A 16,949-nucleotide genomic window follows, 5' to 3' on the forward strand; every position below is an offset into this window, starting at 1 on the left:
TGCCCTTTTATGTGTTTCATCTCAGCATTATCTCATGTTTCAGTACTGTGTCGTGTGTAACTGCAGAGATCAATGCAGATCATGTAAACCACCGTTAGCCCATATAAAGAGGGCTTGTAAAGACACATTTGAGCAGTAATAATGAATATATTAGGGGACCACATTAGGAACTCATAGTGTATATAGTGTGTACAGTCTTCTGTGTTCCCGTCTGTCTGTCTGTATGTCTCTCTCTCTCTCCTCACAGGCTGCTATCATCACACTGTCCAAATCAACCACTCCCAGAAATGGCTCATAGAAACAGCCATTGTTTTATTTAGTTGTTGTAGAACAGAGAATGCTTGTAATTTGAGGTTTTTTTTTTTTTTTTTTTTTTTTTTTTAAATGTATTGGTTATCTATGTCAGTGTACAGTCAATGTAAAACTCAAACTGTGACGACATTCAGAGCATAAAATAAAATGAATATATGATGTTGTGTCTTTATTTTCAAATGATTTATATAAAAATACCTTGGTTAAATAGCTCAGTTAAAAAAAGGTTTTATGTGTGTGTTTCAGGGGTGTTTAGATAACACATTTACTGAAGTTATTTAATAGTTTAAAGTCAGCATGAAAGTCTTTTCTTCCCTATTGTGCCGTATATCTGAGTGAAACACTTCTGGAACAAGAACAAATGTAGCATGGGGCTTGATTTTGTCGGTGGGGAATTGATTTGATTGTTGTGGTTTGCTATTGGTGGATGTCATGTGAGTGACAGGTTGCCCCGCCCTCGTCATCAGAGAAGAGATATCACTGCAAGTTATTTTGATTCAAAGATTATGAGGGATGTGAATTTAAAACAATGACGGATAAACAATTTATAATAAATACTGCAATATTCTATAAAAATTATGAATTGTCAATTTTTGATTTCATGGTGACTTTGCTTTCATATTAATATTGGGCTATTCAACTGTTCTGCATGACCGTTTTTTAAATTGGTTTTTAATCAAATTTCTTAGTAAAGAATGGCACAGTTAATACAGCACTGTCCAAAAAGTGACCTAAAAACATGCTTCATATTTAGTAACTTCTAAATGAACTGCTTTTTTTTTTTTTTAGAAATATGATCATCAGGGGTCAAATCAAATAGAAATAGCACTTTAAAGTTGCGTCTGCATGATGTAGACCTAAGCAGCTTTTGTGTGTACACTGTACAAGTCTGATATAGAGAGATGCTCTTTTGCTAAACAAGAACAAAATGAGTGGGAACACTGGGTCTCATTCACTAATAATTGTGTGGATTATTTCATATTTGTACGCACAGGAGAACATGCATGTGAATTTGTTCTCAAACTTGCTCTAATGTTAGTGAATTTGGAGTATTCTAAATGAGAGTGCACAAGGCTAGTCATTTGCATAAAACACAGCCAAAAATAAGGGCTTTTCACACAACCTTTCCTCTGCACAGCGTTTCATCGCTCTCTGCAGACATGCTCTCGCCAGATCCTCCAGCAATGCCAACTGTGCCATTCTCAAAAAACTTTTATACGGACCTTTCATTAGCCAGCTGTACATACACATAAATCTGCTGCTTTATTCAGCATAATATAATATAATATAATATAATATAATATAATATTATATAATATAATATAATATAATATAATATTATATTATATTATATTATATTATATTATATTATATTATATTATATTATATTATATTATATTATATTATATATAGTCATGTTAAAATGAAATATAACTTCTTTAAGGTGCCCTAGAATTAAATATTGAATTTATCTTGGCATAGTTAAATAACAAGAGTTCAGTACTTGGAAATGACATACAGTGAGTCTCAAACTCCATTGCTTCCTCCTTCTTATATAAATCTCATTTGTTTAAAAGACCTCCGAAGAACAGGCGAATCTCAACATAACACCGACTGTTACGTAACAGTCGGGTGTACACCCCCAATATTTGCATATGCCAGCTCATGTTCAAGCCATTAAACAAGGGCAGAACGTCTGGATGTGCACAGCTGAATCATCAGACTAGGTAAGCAAGCAAGAACAACAGCGAAAAATGGCAGATGGAGCAATAATAACTGACATGATCCATGATAACATGATATTTTTAGTGATATTTGTAAATTGTCTTTCTAAATATTTCGTTAGCATGTTGCTAATGTACTGTTAAATGTGGTTAAAGTTACCATCGTTTCTTACTGTATTCACGGAGACAAGAGAGCCGTCGCTATTTTCATTTTTAAACACTTGCAGTCTGTATAATTCATAAACACAACTTCATTCTTTATAAATCTCTCCAACAGTGTGTAATGTTAGCTTTAGCCACGGAGCACTATCAAACTCATTCAGAATCAAATGTAAACATCCAAATAAATACCATACTTACATGATCCTATGCAAGCAGCATGCATGATGAACATCTTGTAAAGATCTATTTTGAGGGTTATATTAGCTGTGTAAACTGTGTTTATGCTGTTCAAGGCAAGCGTGAGCTCCGGGGGAGGGGGAGCACAAGACTTAAAGGGGCCGCAACCTATATATCGGTGCATAGTTAATGATGCCCCAAAATAGGCCGTTAAAAAAATGAATTAAAAAAATCTATGGGGTATTTTGAGCTGAAACTTCACAAGACACATTCAGGGGACACCTTAGACTTATATTACATCTTTTAAAAAGAAGTTCTATGGCACCTTTAACATGATTACAAAGCCACACAGAGAAAAGTGCTTTTTGCATACGTGTGGTTTCAGTTGTTTCTTCTTCTTTTTTTCATTTTTTTCTTTTTTTTGCAAATTTAGAATAAATTTTAGTATGACAGTTTTTGGTGAATCATGATTTGTTCGTACACAGATTTGTGCATGTTTAGTGAAAGAGACCCATTGCTTGTGTCACATTAATGTTCTGTTTCGTTCTTTGTTTTTAGATTCCTTGCTTGTATTTAGTTCCTAGTCATCAGTTTCTATGGTTACTCATTGGTTTGATAGTAAGTCACACCTGTTCCTTGTTTTACCCCTCAATATGTATTTATAGCCCTGTATTTCAGGGCCTTAAGTTGTCTGTTCTTGATGTTTTTATGCGGATGGTTTGGTTCCTGTGTTTCTTGTTCTCCTGTGCCCCAGCGTATCGTTATCTCAAGTGTTTTGTTTTTATTAACTAAGGCACAGCTAAGAAGGAACCTCAACTCTCCTGCTTTGTGCAACCATGACATCTTGCAGAGATGAAGAGAAGCAACATTTACTGTGAACGCAGTGCTCTGAAAACATTTGATAATTGAGATTATATATGTGTCTGGGCTTGATTCCACAAAGGAGAGGAGAGATAAGGATATTAGTAGTAGTTTTATTTTAGCAAAACACCAAAACAAATTCGATATAACCATATGCTGGGACACTGGAGAACCAAACAAAACGGACTAAAGATTGAAATACAAGGCTATAATTACACATACAAACATTGAAGGGTAAAAGAAGGAACAGGGGATATTAATTAATAAAAAAATGAGTAACCTTGGGAACAAATTACTTGAAACTGGGGGCCGTTTACACAACACCATATTCAACTTAAAATAGAAAACTTTTTATGTGTTTTGGCCTGTCATTTACACGACAATGGCATTTTGTGGGCATGAAAACGTCTCGGTTACGTATGTAACCCTCGTTCCCTGAAGGAGGGAACGGAGACGTACGTCAGTAGTGACCGACGAATTGGGATATCACAATTCGTCGGTCACTACTGACGTACGTCGAACGTGACCGACTGAAAGGGAATGCAAACTTTTGAAACAGGTTTTAAAGTTAAAGTTTTTGAAAACGATATCATTGTCATCTCCGTGTAAACTGGAAACACGTGAATTTGTGAGAACGGTGACATCATGTGGATGTGTATGTCTATAGGCGCGCCATGTTTCTTTACAAAGTGACATCGCCATCTGCTGGCCTGGCAGCAGAATACAGCATTTTTAGTTGTTTTCATGGATCCGTATGAACAACATTTTGACAATGGTGTTGTCTGTACACGAAAAACTCACAGGAAAAACTTTTCTGTTTTTAGTATTGTTGTCAAATGTACTCTAAAGCAAATAAACTAAATACAATACATGGCAACATCTCACCATTTCATTTTTATTTGGTAACACTTTAACATTAGTTAACTACAGGTAACATGAACTACTAATGAACTGCACTTATACAGCATTTATTAATCTTTGTTAATGTTAATTTCAACATTTACTAATACATTACTAAAATCTAGTGAACATTCATTAATAGCATGAACAAAATAGTGTTGTAGTGTATAACTGTTATAAGTTAACAGTTAAGTTATAAGTTAATAAATATAAGCAATAATGGGTATGAAATCACTTTTGCTTCGGTGGCATGTACCCACTGCAGGCTAAACATTTCTCATTGATGTTCATATACTTTTAAGCAAATTATTCAGTTTTGAATATTTATGAACTCATCTCAAGTACAGATATAAACACGCAGGGCATTTCTAATGTGCTCCTGGCAGATAGTCTTATCCCCTGCTCACACAGGCCACCCCCTGTGATGATCACATGACCCACCATGCTCCTCTCATTGGTCAACAGAAACTATAAGAAAAACATTTCCAGTGGTTTACGGTTTACAGCACCAGTAATACCTATTTTAAAGAACTGTGGATGTTCCTCTCCACCTACAGGCAGGATGATTATTAGACACCCTCAGATGTTGTCATATGCTAAAATGTAAGTCTTACATCCAATATACACACACACACATAACTGCCTTTTTACACTTTGTTTTAAGTGTGACTTAAGTAACCAAATAAGGTACATTTAGTTGGTATAGTTATGAGTGTTGAATCTGGCATTTCTGCTTAAAGGAGTTATATTTAGATTTGGACTGTAGGTAAATATCCAATGCTATCTCATGACCAATTCTTACGTATTTTATGAGGTGGCTAATTCATATGAATTCATACGACCTCACTTGTACGAATTTGTACGATTTGTCTATACCCCAGTACGGGTAGGTTTAGGGCTGGGGTTTGGGGTAGGTCATTCGTATGAATTCATACGAATTTGTCAATTCATAAAATACATACGATTTAGCAAAAAACATATGAATTCGTACAAGTGAGGTCGTATGAATTTGTACGAATTAGCCACCTCGTAAAATACGTACGAATTGCTGTGAGATCGGGTTAAAATATCCACCTCATGTAGCTCAGTCTAATCCACTACAGTGTGAGAATCTGCTGTAAATGATTCAGTGCGAGAGTGAACTGGCCGAATGGATCAAACTGAATCACAACCTATTTCAGAACTTTTTGTAAACCTATTTCACTGATTAGATCAAAAGAGTTTCATTCAGAAATTTGGCATCGCTTTTGATTCTAATCATCATAATTTCTGAAACAATATCACAGAGTATGAATCTCAGGTCGGTAAACAGTAATCGCCATTGTCAGACGAAATACAGTTTTTAGTAAAATGGGTGTACACTGCAAAAAATGCTGTTCTACTTAGAGTTTTTGTCTTGTTTTGTCTTGTCAAAATCAGGCATGAAAACGGGTCAGGGGTGAAAAAGGTGAGTAGGATATTATGGGCATGGTCCCCCGGAAGACACATTTAAATATTCCATATTTTAAAGCATCAATCTGATGCATTTTGAGATGCTTTTTTTTGAGCTGGAGAAACTTAACTTCAGCCATGAGTCAAAAATTATTATGGCCTCCTTACTAAGTATTATAAAGGGGGATCGAGCAGGAATCTTTATAGAGTGCCTCAGGGATGACGCATTTTTGTAGGCAAAACCTGGAAGCGAGTTAGCATTTTAGGGCTTCCGGTTCCAACGCCGTCAAGTCTATGGGTTTTTTGAATGGGTTTTTGCTAAATCGCCTGAAATAAGGTCTGTGGTTAACAAAGCCTCTAAATACTTTCAGGTTTTGATCTATGACATAAAACACACCAGTTATAACCAACTTGTGACTTTTTATACTTTTACTGTGTCTTAAAATCGGCGGTTGCTAACAAATTGCTAAAAGGGTCTACTTCCTTTGCCAGGGACTTTAGACGTCATCATTAAAAACGGGACATTTTGACAGCATTTCTCATTAAAAAAGTGGATAAGTATTCATAACAGCGCAGATCATAATCAGCAAGCATGTTTATAAATAAAGTTGTTTTCTAAATAAAGTTTGAGGACGCTTGGTGGTGACGACGTTGATCCGTGACCATGGTGTGCCTTAGTCCATTTATAGCCTACTGTTAGCCTTTTATATCTGAAGACTTTATTTAGGCTTCAAAATCTATAAATGTTGTGTTCACTTGTAAAGATTATCTTGATAGACAAAACGTGTAAGTGTCATAACCCTTTGTTAAACACAGAGCTTATTTTCTGCGATTTTCCAAAAGTCTATGGGAAAATGCATAGGCTTTCAATCGAGGGAACCCGTGCGCCGCTAACTTCCGGGTTGGCCTACAAAAACATGTCATCCCTGGGGTACTCTATTGTTTTTAATGATAGGCTTTACGCATCTGTCAATCATCCCCACTTGCTATTTGGGGGAAGAACCTAGCACTATGATTGGTCGACCTCTTCTTCTTTTGCTGTTGCTTGATTTGAGGACTGCGCGTGCACAGAGGCGTCACCAGGTTTTTGCGTAGTTTAGAGTGACAAATCGTACCTGCGTACTTTGAAGTCAAAATGCGTATCCGCTACGCAAATTGCGTACAGGTTGGCAGGTCTGCTTATTGATAGAACGGTGGACCACTTTACCTTCTGCCTTGTCAGTCCCTCACATCAAAATCTACCTCCTCAAAAACAGTAGCATTAGCTAATAATTTTGCACCGGAGCTTTAGCTAGCTGGCTAACGTTGCGTTCTCTCCTGCTGTGTTCAATGACTCAATTCATCAAGTTGTAGCTAACGTTAGCTAAGTCTATGTCAACAGAGCTCCTGGGTAATTTAACTTAGATATACCAGAAAATATTAAAATGATTTAAACCATCACTCACCAAATTCAGTCAGGTAAATCGCAGAAGCCAGGTGTGCTTTCAGCTTCTGATGGTGGTCTGCACTGGTGATGCAAGGCCCTTTGCGTTAATATTTCCATGCACTCGCGTTCCCTTCTTGCACGCGCACCTGTTCGCAATTCACTGAATCGCAGTTCGCAGTTTACTGAATCTCGCACTCCCGAATCTACGCGATTCACATAAGTCACCAATTTTGGTTTCAAAACGACGAATTTCGCCGAAAGGTGAGGGATTTTCATGTATGCAAAATATCTTAAAGTTCTTAAATCAAGAACCATTTTCTTGACAAGAAAAAATAAGTCAAAATTAAGCAAGTTTTTCCTTAAAACAAGCAAAATAATCTGCCAATGGGGTAAGCAAAATAATCTTATTTCAAACCAAAGATAAACTATCTTGTTTTCAGTTTGGACTAAGATTATTTTGCTTACCCCACTGGCAGATTATTTTGTTTGTTTTAAGGAAAAACTTGCTTAATTTTGACTTATTTTTCCTAAAAACAAGAAAATGCTTCTTGACCTAAGAAGTTTTAGATATTTGGACTGGAAACAAGACAAAAATTCGAAGAACAGCATTCTTTTTTGCAGTCTAACGATGATCCTGCTGCTCAATTCCAATGTGCATTAACATACAAGACATTTGTTTTTACACACTTAAGGTTAGGTTCAAAAATGATTTCCTTTCATACGCATCTCAACTGATTTCAGTAGAGTTTGAAATTTGCATTTAGCTAAACTAACAGTGCAATTTATTAGCATAAAAATACACATTACTGGATTTTTCATTGATTCTTGTAGGTAATTTATAATTAAAGTTACTCACTCTCATATCCATCATATTGGATTTAATTTACGCTGAGCTTGTCACTATGCATTCTGGGATTGTCTTATTAATATCAGTATTGTATGATTACTGACAGGCCTTTCTGATGTCAAGAGGATATTACCTCCTTTCTACAGCCAAGTGAATCAGATGTACCCAAAGACAAATGAATGACATATATAGAAACTACTCAGACTTATTTATTGCACAATTAGTTGGAATAATGTTAATGAATTTTAAATATGTACACACAGCTCTCTGCTTCTGAAGATAACTGTTCTAACTGTTGTCAAATCTATGTGGTTTCTTCACACAGGATGCTCTTATATCTTGTTTTGTGCTCAGTCTTTGCACGCGTCAGGTGCGTGACTGTACCATCTAAAGGTGTGAGGATGAACTGCAGCTCACATGGCCTGAGATTCGTCCCTCAGCTTTACTCCAGCATCACCGAACTTCTGCTACAGAACAACCTCCTGACCACCATAACTCCAGGCCATTTAGACATGCTCCACAATCTTCAGCTGGCCAATCTATCCGGGAACCCTTTCCACTGTGACTGCAGTATCCTGTACTTCCGACAATGGCTAAGGAGAAATAAAGCCATCTCTGTGATGCCAGTGTGTGCCAGTCCTTCAGAACTAGCCCAGAGGCCCATTGATGAGCTCACTGATGCCGATTTATCTTCCTGTGTCTCTGATGACTGCTCTGGGTGGGTTTATAATGCCATCTTATGCTTAATGCTGTGTTTTCTCATCGGTTTGCTGCTGTGGTGCGTGCAACTAGCGAGAAACTCTACCTTTATTCTGGGAATCGATGAGAGACACACTGGGTTTGAGGCAGAATCTCTTCGATCACTCAAACCCAAACATAGAGTGAGGATGAGATGCAGTATTGGGTCACTGAGCCCAGGAGCTGATGACATTGACAAGCCTTTACTTAACATGGACATTCTCCCTCAGATACTGGACGTCCTGCACAAGCAACACAACATCAAGATCAAAGTTCCATGAATAAACGTACACTAATGCCTTCATTGCTTGTGCGTAGCATAATTGTATGCATGTAACAACATCGACTGAAATATAAGAATGGCAAATCTTGCCAGTTACATTTATTTATACTTTTGCTCTGTAAGGTGGATTTTAGTCAGTGTACTATGGTAAAAAAATAAAATAAAAACAACCTCTATTGAAATAAACATTAATTGAAATAATTTAATTAATTGAAAAGTATTTATTTTTTATTCTTGCCCAGACAACATTCAATGCGCAATACGTCCTGCCTTCTAAGTTAAAGAGCCAATCACTGATTGATAAAGTCATTGCGTCACTGCAGCTGCCCTTAGAAGCTCTGGTTCCCATAGAAACCTGAGACTCGTGCTTAGGATTGCACATACACATTGACTCGTTGTAACGATGAGGGAGTCAGAGTAAGATCCACATGCAAGGCTTTATTAAATGTTGAGCGTGGTCGTACAGGCATGGTCAAACGGGGCGAACAGGAACATCAGAGACAGGCAGGATCGTAGTCAAAGTACAGGCAGTGGTCAAAAGGCAGGCAGCTATCAATCACAGAACAGGAGAACCAGACAGGGATCGGGAACCGGAACCGGAACAGACAGGGAAACAGGATAAACTCTTGGAAATGTAACACTGGGGGAAAACAAGACCTTGCCCTGAGGTGATGTGCATGAGTCTTTTATAGTCCGTGTAATGAGCTGCAGCTGGGTGTGGTGATTAACAAAGAGAGAACATGTGACTGGCAGAGAGGATCGTGGGAGATGTAGTCCGGGGCGTGACAGGGACAGGCGAAAATCGTAACACTCGTCTAGCCTAAAAAAATGTTTTATGCAATTTGCAATTTGAACATAAGAAACAACATTCATGGGAAAGTTCATGTCATATATAATTGCTGATTTTAAATATGTTATTTAATTGGTTTGTCGAGCAATTTTTGAGATTTCAGGATTTTATTCTGCTATTCAAATAGATATTGGTCTTGAATGCCCGAAATAGCACAATAAAACAATACAAACATTCTCCTCTATTTTGAGTTTCTTTTAAATGGTCATTATCTCCCCAACAACAAACAGAATCAATTGTTAGAAACATCTTGGTTACTTATGTAACCCTGGTTAAGGGAACGAGGAGCTGTATCTTGAGCATGCTGGCAGGTTATGATGACGTGTTGTGTCACCAACACCATAAGATGGCATCTGCATCATCACATCTTCAGATTTTCTTGTCTGAAGGAAGATGCGCAGGCATTCCTAGAGTATGGCAATGAGACACAGCATCTTGTTCCCTACTAAGGGAACTAGGGTTACATTGCCTTTTGTAGGAAACTCAATGCTGTGTCATGAGCTGACACTATGGGGAACTGCATACCCACTATGCAATTACTGCAAAATGCCTGCCCAACAAAATGGTAAAAAGCAAAGCTTGCACAAATTTGGAAAGCAAATCAAATAAGTAAACCTAAAAGGACCTTAGAACCTGGGGTCAAATCCATGTCCAAGCTATGAAGCCTGATAAATGTGTGTAGTGAGGCCCAGCCTTCCGCAGCACAAACATCTTGCAAAGACATGCACTGGCAAGTGCCTTAGACAAGGCAAGACTTCTAGTAGAGTGGGTCTTAACTTCTAGGGGTGAAGGCAACCCATGCATCCCATAGACTAGAGCAGTGATGGACAAACTCGGTCCTGGAGGGCCACTGTCCTGAAGAGCTAAGCTCCAACCTTAATCAAACACACCTGAACTAGCTAATCAAAGGCTACGTAGCTAGTTAAGGCTACGGGCGAGTGAGGTTTATCAGGGTTGGCGCTAAACTTTGCTGGACAGTGGAGTTTGCCCATCCCTGGGCTACTCCAGGACAGTAATTAACTAGATTTACGGCACTTCATAGCCTGAACTGGACACAATAAGTTAAGGCGTTCTTGCTCCGGCAACCGGAATGGATGAGAGAAGGCAGCTTGAAGCATGACCGACTGAGAGGTACAAGATGGAACCTTCAGAACATAATCTGGCCTAGGGTTCAATAATACTTTGACTAGTCCAGTGGCAAAGTCTAACCAGAATGAGGGAACTGAAAGGGCCTGCAAATCTCCTACTTAAACCACCGGAAGGGTCAGAAGTTTCTCAGATGCTGACTCTAAGGGTTCAAATGGAATGCCAAATAACCCTCAGGACTATAGAAAGGTCCCAGGAAGGAACTGTCTGTAGGCAGATAGACCTCATCTGTCTGGCTCCATGTAAGAAGCAAGATATTAGGGAATGCCTCCCTAATGACATTCCATCAATCAACATGTGTCATGTGGCAATAGTTGCTGTATACACCTTAAGCGTCACAGGGGCCAGCATTGAAAGCTGCTCTTGAAGAATTTCCAGCAACAGGCCAACTAGGCAGTGGACTGGAATGGATCCAAATCACACCACGCTGCTAAGAGCCGGCATTTCAGAGTGTACAATCTCCTTGTAGAGGGAGCTTTAGCATTCAAGATGGTCTCAACAACCTCGGTTGAGAGACCGGCATCTAAGAGTTGGTCCCCCTCAGGAGCTAACCCCACAGTTTCCATATCTCACGCCATGGGTGCTGCATTGAGCCCAACACCTGAGACAGAAGGTCACTCCTGTTGGGAATCTCCCAAAGAGAGCCCTCCTAGAGCTACTAGTCCAAGAACCATATTTGGGCTGACCAAAATGGAGCTGCGAGCAACAGGTACACTCCATCCAGCCAGATTAAAACCATAATTGGTTTACATGATCTAATACAATTTAAGAATCCTTTTTTAACAACCAATTTTCAAGATTTGATCCAATTTGACAACTCTCAGTATGTAAACCTGGGCCTGGTCCCTTTAGGCTATGTTCACACTGTCAGTGCAAATCTGATTATTTTTTGTATTTGATTGGAATCTGATGTAAAATTATTGACATTCACAATGTATATCTCAACTGTTCAGATCTGATTTGTTCAGATCACTCTTTTGTTTTCCAGAATATCTGCAATGGTTTCTATGGCAATGATGTTGTGTTGGTAGGTATATGTAAAAAACAACAACATAGAGGGGTTTGCAACACAGATGTCTTACTTGTTCTGTTGTAGTTAAAAGGGGATGATGTTACTTTTGTGAGTTCGCAGTTTAAGGATCAGAAAGAAAAAAGGGGGAAAAAAGAGGAAATTCTTTCAATGTCAGTTTGTTGATTTTACATCAGCTCATTTATTTACTTGCCTTTTTTCACAGTAATACTTTAACGTTTTAAGGCTTTAGAGATTAAAGTGTTTTTTTACATTTTAAAGAGGTAGAAAAGCTTAAGACAAAGCTAATAAAGTATGTTCACTTTAGATCTTTAATTTAAGGAAAATAATGTTTGTTTTATTGCTGCATTTAATAACGTTTGAGAGAGGCCCTGCAAGTGTTTAATTCCAGAAAATTAGTTTGCTTAATTTCTCTCATAGATTTATAATGTTTTCTTAGATGTTCTCTCATGTTTGACACGTGAAACATAAGAGAACATCTAAGAAAACATAAAAAATAAGAGCAAAAAATAAGCAAATTAGTTTTCTGGAATTAAACACTTGCAGGGGCCTCTCTCAAACATTATTAAATGCAGTCAAATCAGCAGTAAAACAAACATCTAAAAGAGAAAATCAATCTTCCCTTTTTTTTTGTAAAATAAAAAAGCACAATGTTTTCTTCTCCAAGAAGCTCATCCTTTTGCCCTGGATGAAAAATTCTGATCCAAAATATGATCTTTACGCGTTTTATAAGATGTTAAGCCTTTTTCTCCCATAGAAAACCGTTATAAGAAAAAGGCTTAACGTGTTATAAAACGTGTTAAGATCATATTTTGGGCTCATATGATTTTTTGCACATAGTATACTTTATTAACATGATATTTAGTGAGTTTGATCTTTTAAAATCACTTTCTTAGTACATTAAGCCACGTTAAGCATTTTTCACATTAAGCGTTTTAGAATGTCCCTACGCTAATCAAAAATCAGTACAGACCCTGATAAGATTTCTAAGGAAATGTACTATTTCTACAGTGAACTGTGCTACTCCTGTTATTCACATAGATGTCACTGGTTTCTCTGACCACAGCAAGGATTGGATCCCAAAAGTAGATGAGAGTTTCAAAAATGTATATGAAGCAGCTATTAGTATGGATGAAGTGGGAAAAGCCATGAAATGTTCCTCATTAGACACATCACCGAGTTCAGATGGATTAACGAATAACTTCTAAAGGCATTTTTGGGAGTATCTTAAAGACCTTATTTTTTCACGTTAAAATAAATATCTGAATCCCACACTATTCAAACTACTATGAAGCAAGGGATTATCACTCTAATCCCCAAACCTGGGAAAGATCATAAATGAATAGTCTGTTTTAGACCAATAACCCTGCTTAATAACTACTATAACTCAGAGAAAAGAATCACCCCCTTTAAAATAATCACATTTTGTTGCTTTGCAGCCTGAAATGAAGACAGACACAGTTTTATGTATTTATGTTTTACAACATATAACATCCAAGATATATGTAGACATTACTCCAACATGTCAGAAAAAATAAATAAATAAATAAATAAATAAAAATCAGAATCACTGAGTTGGACAAAAGATCACCCCCTTGTGTCAGTATTTAGTTGAGCCACCTTTTGCTTTAATTACAGCCTTTAGTCTGTTGGGATATATCGCTACTAACTTTGCAATATTTGCCTCCTCTTCTTTGCAGAACTGCTCAAGTTCAGTTAAATTTGATGGTGACCGTTTGTGGACTGCAGTTTTCAAGTCATTCCACAGTTCTTTTCAGTGGGGTTTAAGTCTGGGCTCTGACAAGGCCAAGCAAGGACATTCACATTTTTCTCCTTCAACCAACGTGGTCAGTTTTTGATGTGTACTTTGAGTCATTGTCATGTTGGAAGGTAAACCTTCTACTCATTGACAACTTTCTGGCAGAGGGCAGCAGATTTTCCTCATCCTATTTGCCCTATCCATTTTTCCTTCTATCCTGACACTTGCTCCAGCCCCTGCTGCATAGAAACACCTCCATAACAGGATATTACCACCATGCTTTACTGTAGGAATGGCATTATTTGGATGGTGAGCTATACTGGATTTCTGCCAGACATATCGGGGCCAAATAATTCAATTTTAGTCTCATCTGACCATCACACCTTTTTCCACGTGGCCTCAGAATCTTCAAGTCGTGACTGCATGTGGCCTTTCTTGAGGAGTGGCGTTTTTCTTGCAACCTTCCCATACAAACACATTTATGGAGAATTTGTGATATTTTTGTCACATGCACACGATGACCACTCTGTCATAAATTCCTGTAACTGCTTCAGAGTTGCTGTAGGCCTCTTGGTAGCCTCTTTGACCAGTTTCCTCCTGGCTCTTTCATCCAGTTTGGAGCAACGTCCTGATTCAGGGAGGGTCTGTTATACCAAATACCTTCCACTTCTCAATAATAGACATCACTGTGCTTCTAGGCATTGATAAAGCCTTTGAAATGTTTAGTTTTTTTTAAAGGGTGCTCAATTCACAAAAATATATGACTTGTGCTTAACAATTATTTAATTCATGAAAAACAATAACCCAGTTCCAAAAATTCTCCAAACTATAGAGCTTTTCTCTAGGGCATCTTCAAATTAAATCTTAAAACATGTGAATTACTACCGGTTCATCACTCCCCTGTCTACTTTTTAAAATAATCCTGTTAAAGATACTGCTAAATACCAATCTATACACTTTACAAAGAATAATACTTCACTTATTCATCTCAACATTTTTTCAATAATCTAAATGTCATTTGAATTTGTGGTCTCAGAGACATTTCTATTATTGGCCATATTTTTTTTTACAAAAATGTAATGCGTTTTAGACTCATCTCCACCTTGCTTACTCAATCTCATTTCCTGAGAATGCAATAAAAGCTATAAATCAGTCCAACTTTTATTTTATCTTGAAAAGAAAAACAATAAATTAGAAAAGGAATTTTGGTTAAAGAGTATGAAGGAGGTCTCAAAGCCATCATACTGGATGTATTAATGGTACTATATTTAATTGAATTGGCTTTTTTTCTTTTTCTTTTTTGTTCAAAACTGAATTTTTTTATGTAACCCTTTATCTTTTGGTGAACGGAATTGCTCTCACTAACCTAAATTTACCCAATACCACAATCAATACCACAATACCACAGTCTTTATGGAATTATATCTTTTTTTTCAATACTTTTCCAACAATGAAGCTAAGATTTTAAGAACAAAATATTTTAAATTCCCAATTGTATCAGAAGTAAAGGAATTCCACTTTAAAAGTCTTAACGGAGTATATCCTTCCAGAGGATTTTTAAGATTTGATTTCGATTTGGTCTTGATGTTAACAACTACTTTTTTATGTGTTGATCAGATTTAAACAACTGAACAGCTTTTTTATGATTGTAAATTTGCCCCTGCCTTTAGAAGGATTTGCATTACTGGTCATTCCCTAAATTTTAAGATTTATCTGTATTAAAGAAAAATGGTAACACTTTACAATAAGGTTTATTAGTTAACATTAGTCAACTATGTTAGTTAACATGAACTAATAATGCATTTCTACAGTATTTTTTAATCTTAGTGAATGGTAATTTCAACATTTACTAATACATTATTAAAATCAAATGTTGCATTTGTAAACAATAGTTAATGCAATGTGAAGTAATGAAATGGGAATATATGACAAAGAGGTGGATTTTTATTAACTAACAAAGAGAAAATACTGTAAGAGATGTAATGCTTCATGTTAATTAATAAATTAACAAATCAGAAAATGTAATATTTAATAATTTTATAAAAGATGAAACATGACTTATTAAACATTATATTTGGGAAATTCTTTTTACATTCCTGAAAACGCTTCCAAGATCATATTTCCCAAGGAACTGTCTTTACTACTTTTTGCTAAAATTAAAACACAAAACGAATCCCTTGAACTTCTGTAATTTGATAAGAGGATCCTAAACTTGCAGAGAACCCCATGTCACTTATTTTTATTACTTTATTTAAAGTATAAAGCTTGTTGTCTGGTGAAGAAATGTTCTATTTTTACTAGGCTATTTATGGTTGTTAGGTTTATATTGTTCAATGAAGTTCTTGGGAAATATTATTTTTAAGAAATGTATAATAAATAAGCAAGATGCCCTGTTGAAATATGCGAGATGTATGGTTTATTTAAACTGCAAAGGTAAAGCATAAATTAAAATGATTGTGACAGATGCGAAGGGGAAGGAGAATTTATCCATGCTCAGGATACACCTGTTCATCCTCAACCTCGTTCCGGGCCTGCTCGTGGTGCAATTAGAGAAGTTCTGGGTCACAGGCTGGAGGACAGAGGAAGCATCTATTTGAGTGTTGAGAAGCACCCAAAGTGTGTCAGGGAGTTCAGAAACAGTGACACGGACGGAGAAGAACTCCCGCTGGAGGGACTTTGCAGAGCTTTTTCATGCTCAAACAGCAACATTACACACACACACACAAAAAAAGCATAATAGGTCCCCCTTTAATGTGTAAACTTTTCAGTGCATGTTATTACTAAATGGGCTAATTGTGTCTGTTGACATTTAATAATCATCAGTGTGTTTTTAATGCACTTCAGAAAATATAAAGTTGTTTTTTAAGACCTAATTTTTCATGATTTAATATTTTTCTAGATCATAAACTCATGAATGCAGGCAGACTCCCCATCCTCCTCCAGCTTTATTGACAGTTTAAAATTACATATCTATGTTCTAGGACTTAAGTTGCAATTTCCTCCGACTTAAAAACTGAATACAAGCACTGATATTCTTACAGTAGTCCAAGTGATATTGTACAAAAATATCTGATTTCTGTGAAAACATTCTTTTTGCAAATTGTTGCTAATTCCACGTGTCTCTCTATTGTTCTGGATAATTTAAGGTAGAAAGGACTAAAATTACTCTGTAACTTCCAGCATTAACAAGCATCGGTTGATGAACCTGCAAACATGACTTTAGAAAAATGCCAAACAAAATAAAAATGCCAAAAAAAAGAAAAAAGAAAAGAAAATATATGACTTCTGAAATTCTAATTAATT

The 16,949-nt window shown here is 36.7% G+C and overlaps 1 protein-coding gene across 3 annotated transcripts; it reads left to right on the plus strand.

Annotated features, from left to right (window-relative positions):
* Nucleotides 1–4,640: 4,640 nt before the first annotated feature.
* gp9 (glycoprotein IX platelet) lies at nt 4,641–16,921 on the plus strand. 3 transcript variants are annotated; one of them, XM_067371092.1, is made up of 5 exons: nt 4,655–4,739; nt 5,556–5,583; nt 8,166–11,566; nt 11,846–11,884; nt 13,588–16,921. In XM_067371092.1, exon 3 carries the CDS (start codon nt 8,167–8,169, stop codon nt 8,857–8,859), a length of 693 nt encoding a protein of 230 aa, XP_067227193.1. In that variant the 5' UTR covers nt 4,655–4,739; nt 5,556–5,583; nt 8,166; the 3' UTR covers nt 8,860–11,566; nt 11,846–11,884; nt 13,588–16,921. The 3 variants fall into 3 exon arrangements, with proteins under 3 accessions (XP_067227192.1, XP_067227191.1, XP_067227193.1); XM_067371091.1 differs by lacking the exon at nt 5,556–5,583 and having other exon boundaries at nt 4,641–4,739; nt 11,811–11,884; XM_067371090.1 differs by lacking the exon at nt 5,556–5,583 and having other exon boundaries at nt 4,641–4,739.
* The last annotated feature ends 28 nt before the right edge of the window (nt 16,922–16,949 follow it).

Source organism: Chanodichthys erythropterus, chromosome 20, assembly GCF_024489055.1.
Source record: "Chanodichthys erythropterus isolate Z2021 chromosome 20, ASM2448905v1, whole genome shotgun sequence".
Taxonomy (NCBI): Eukaryota; Metazoa; Chordata; class Actinopteri; order Cypriniformes; family Xenocyprididae; genus Chanodichthys; species Chanodichthys erythropterus.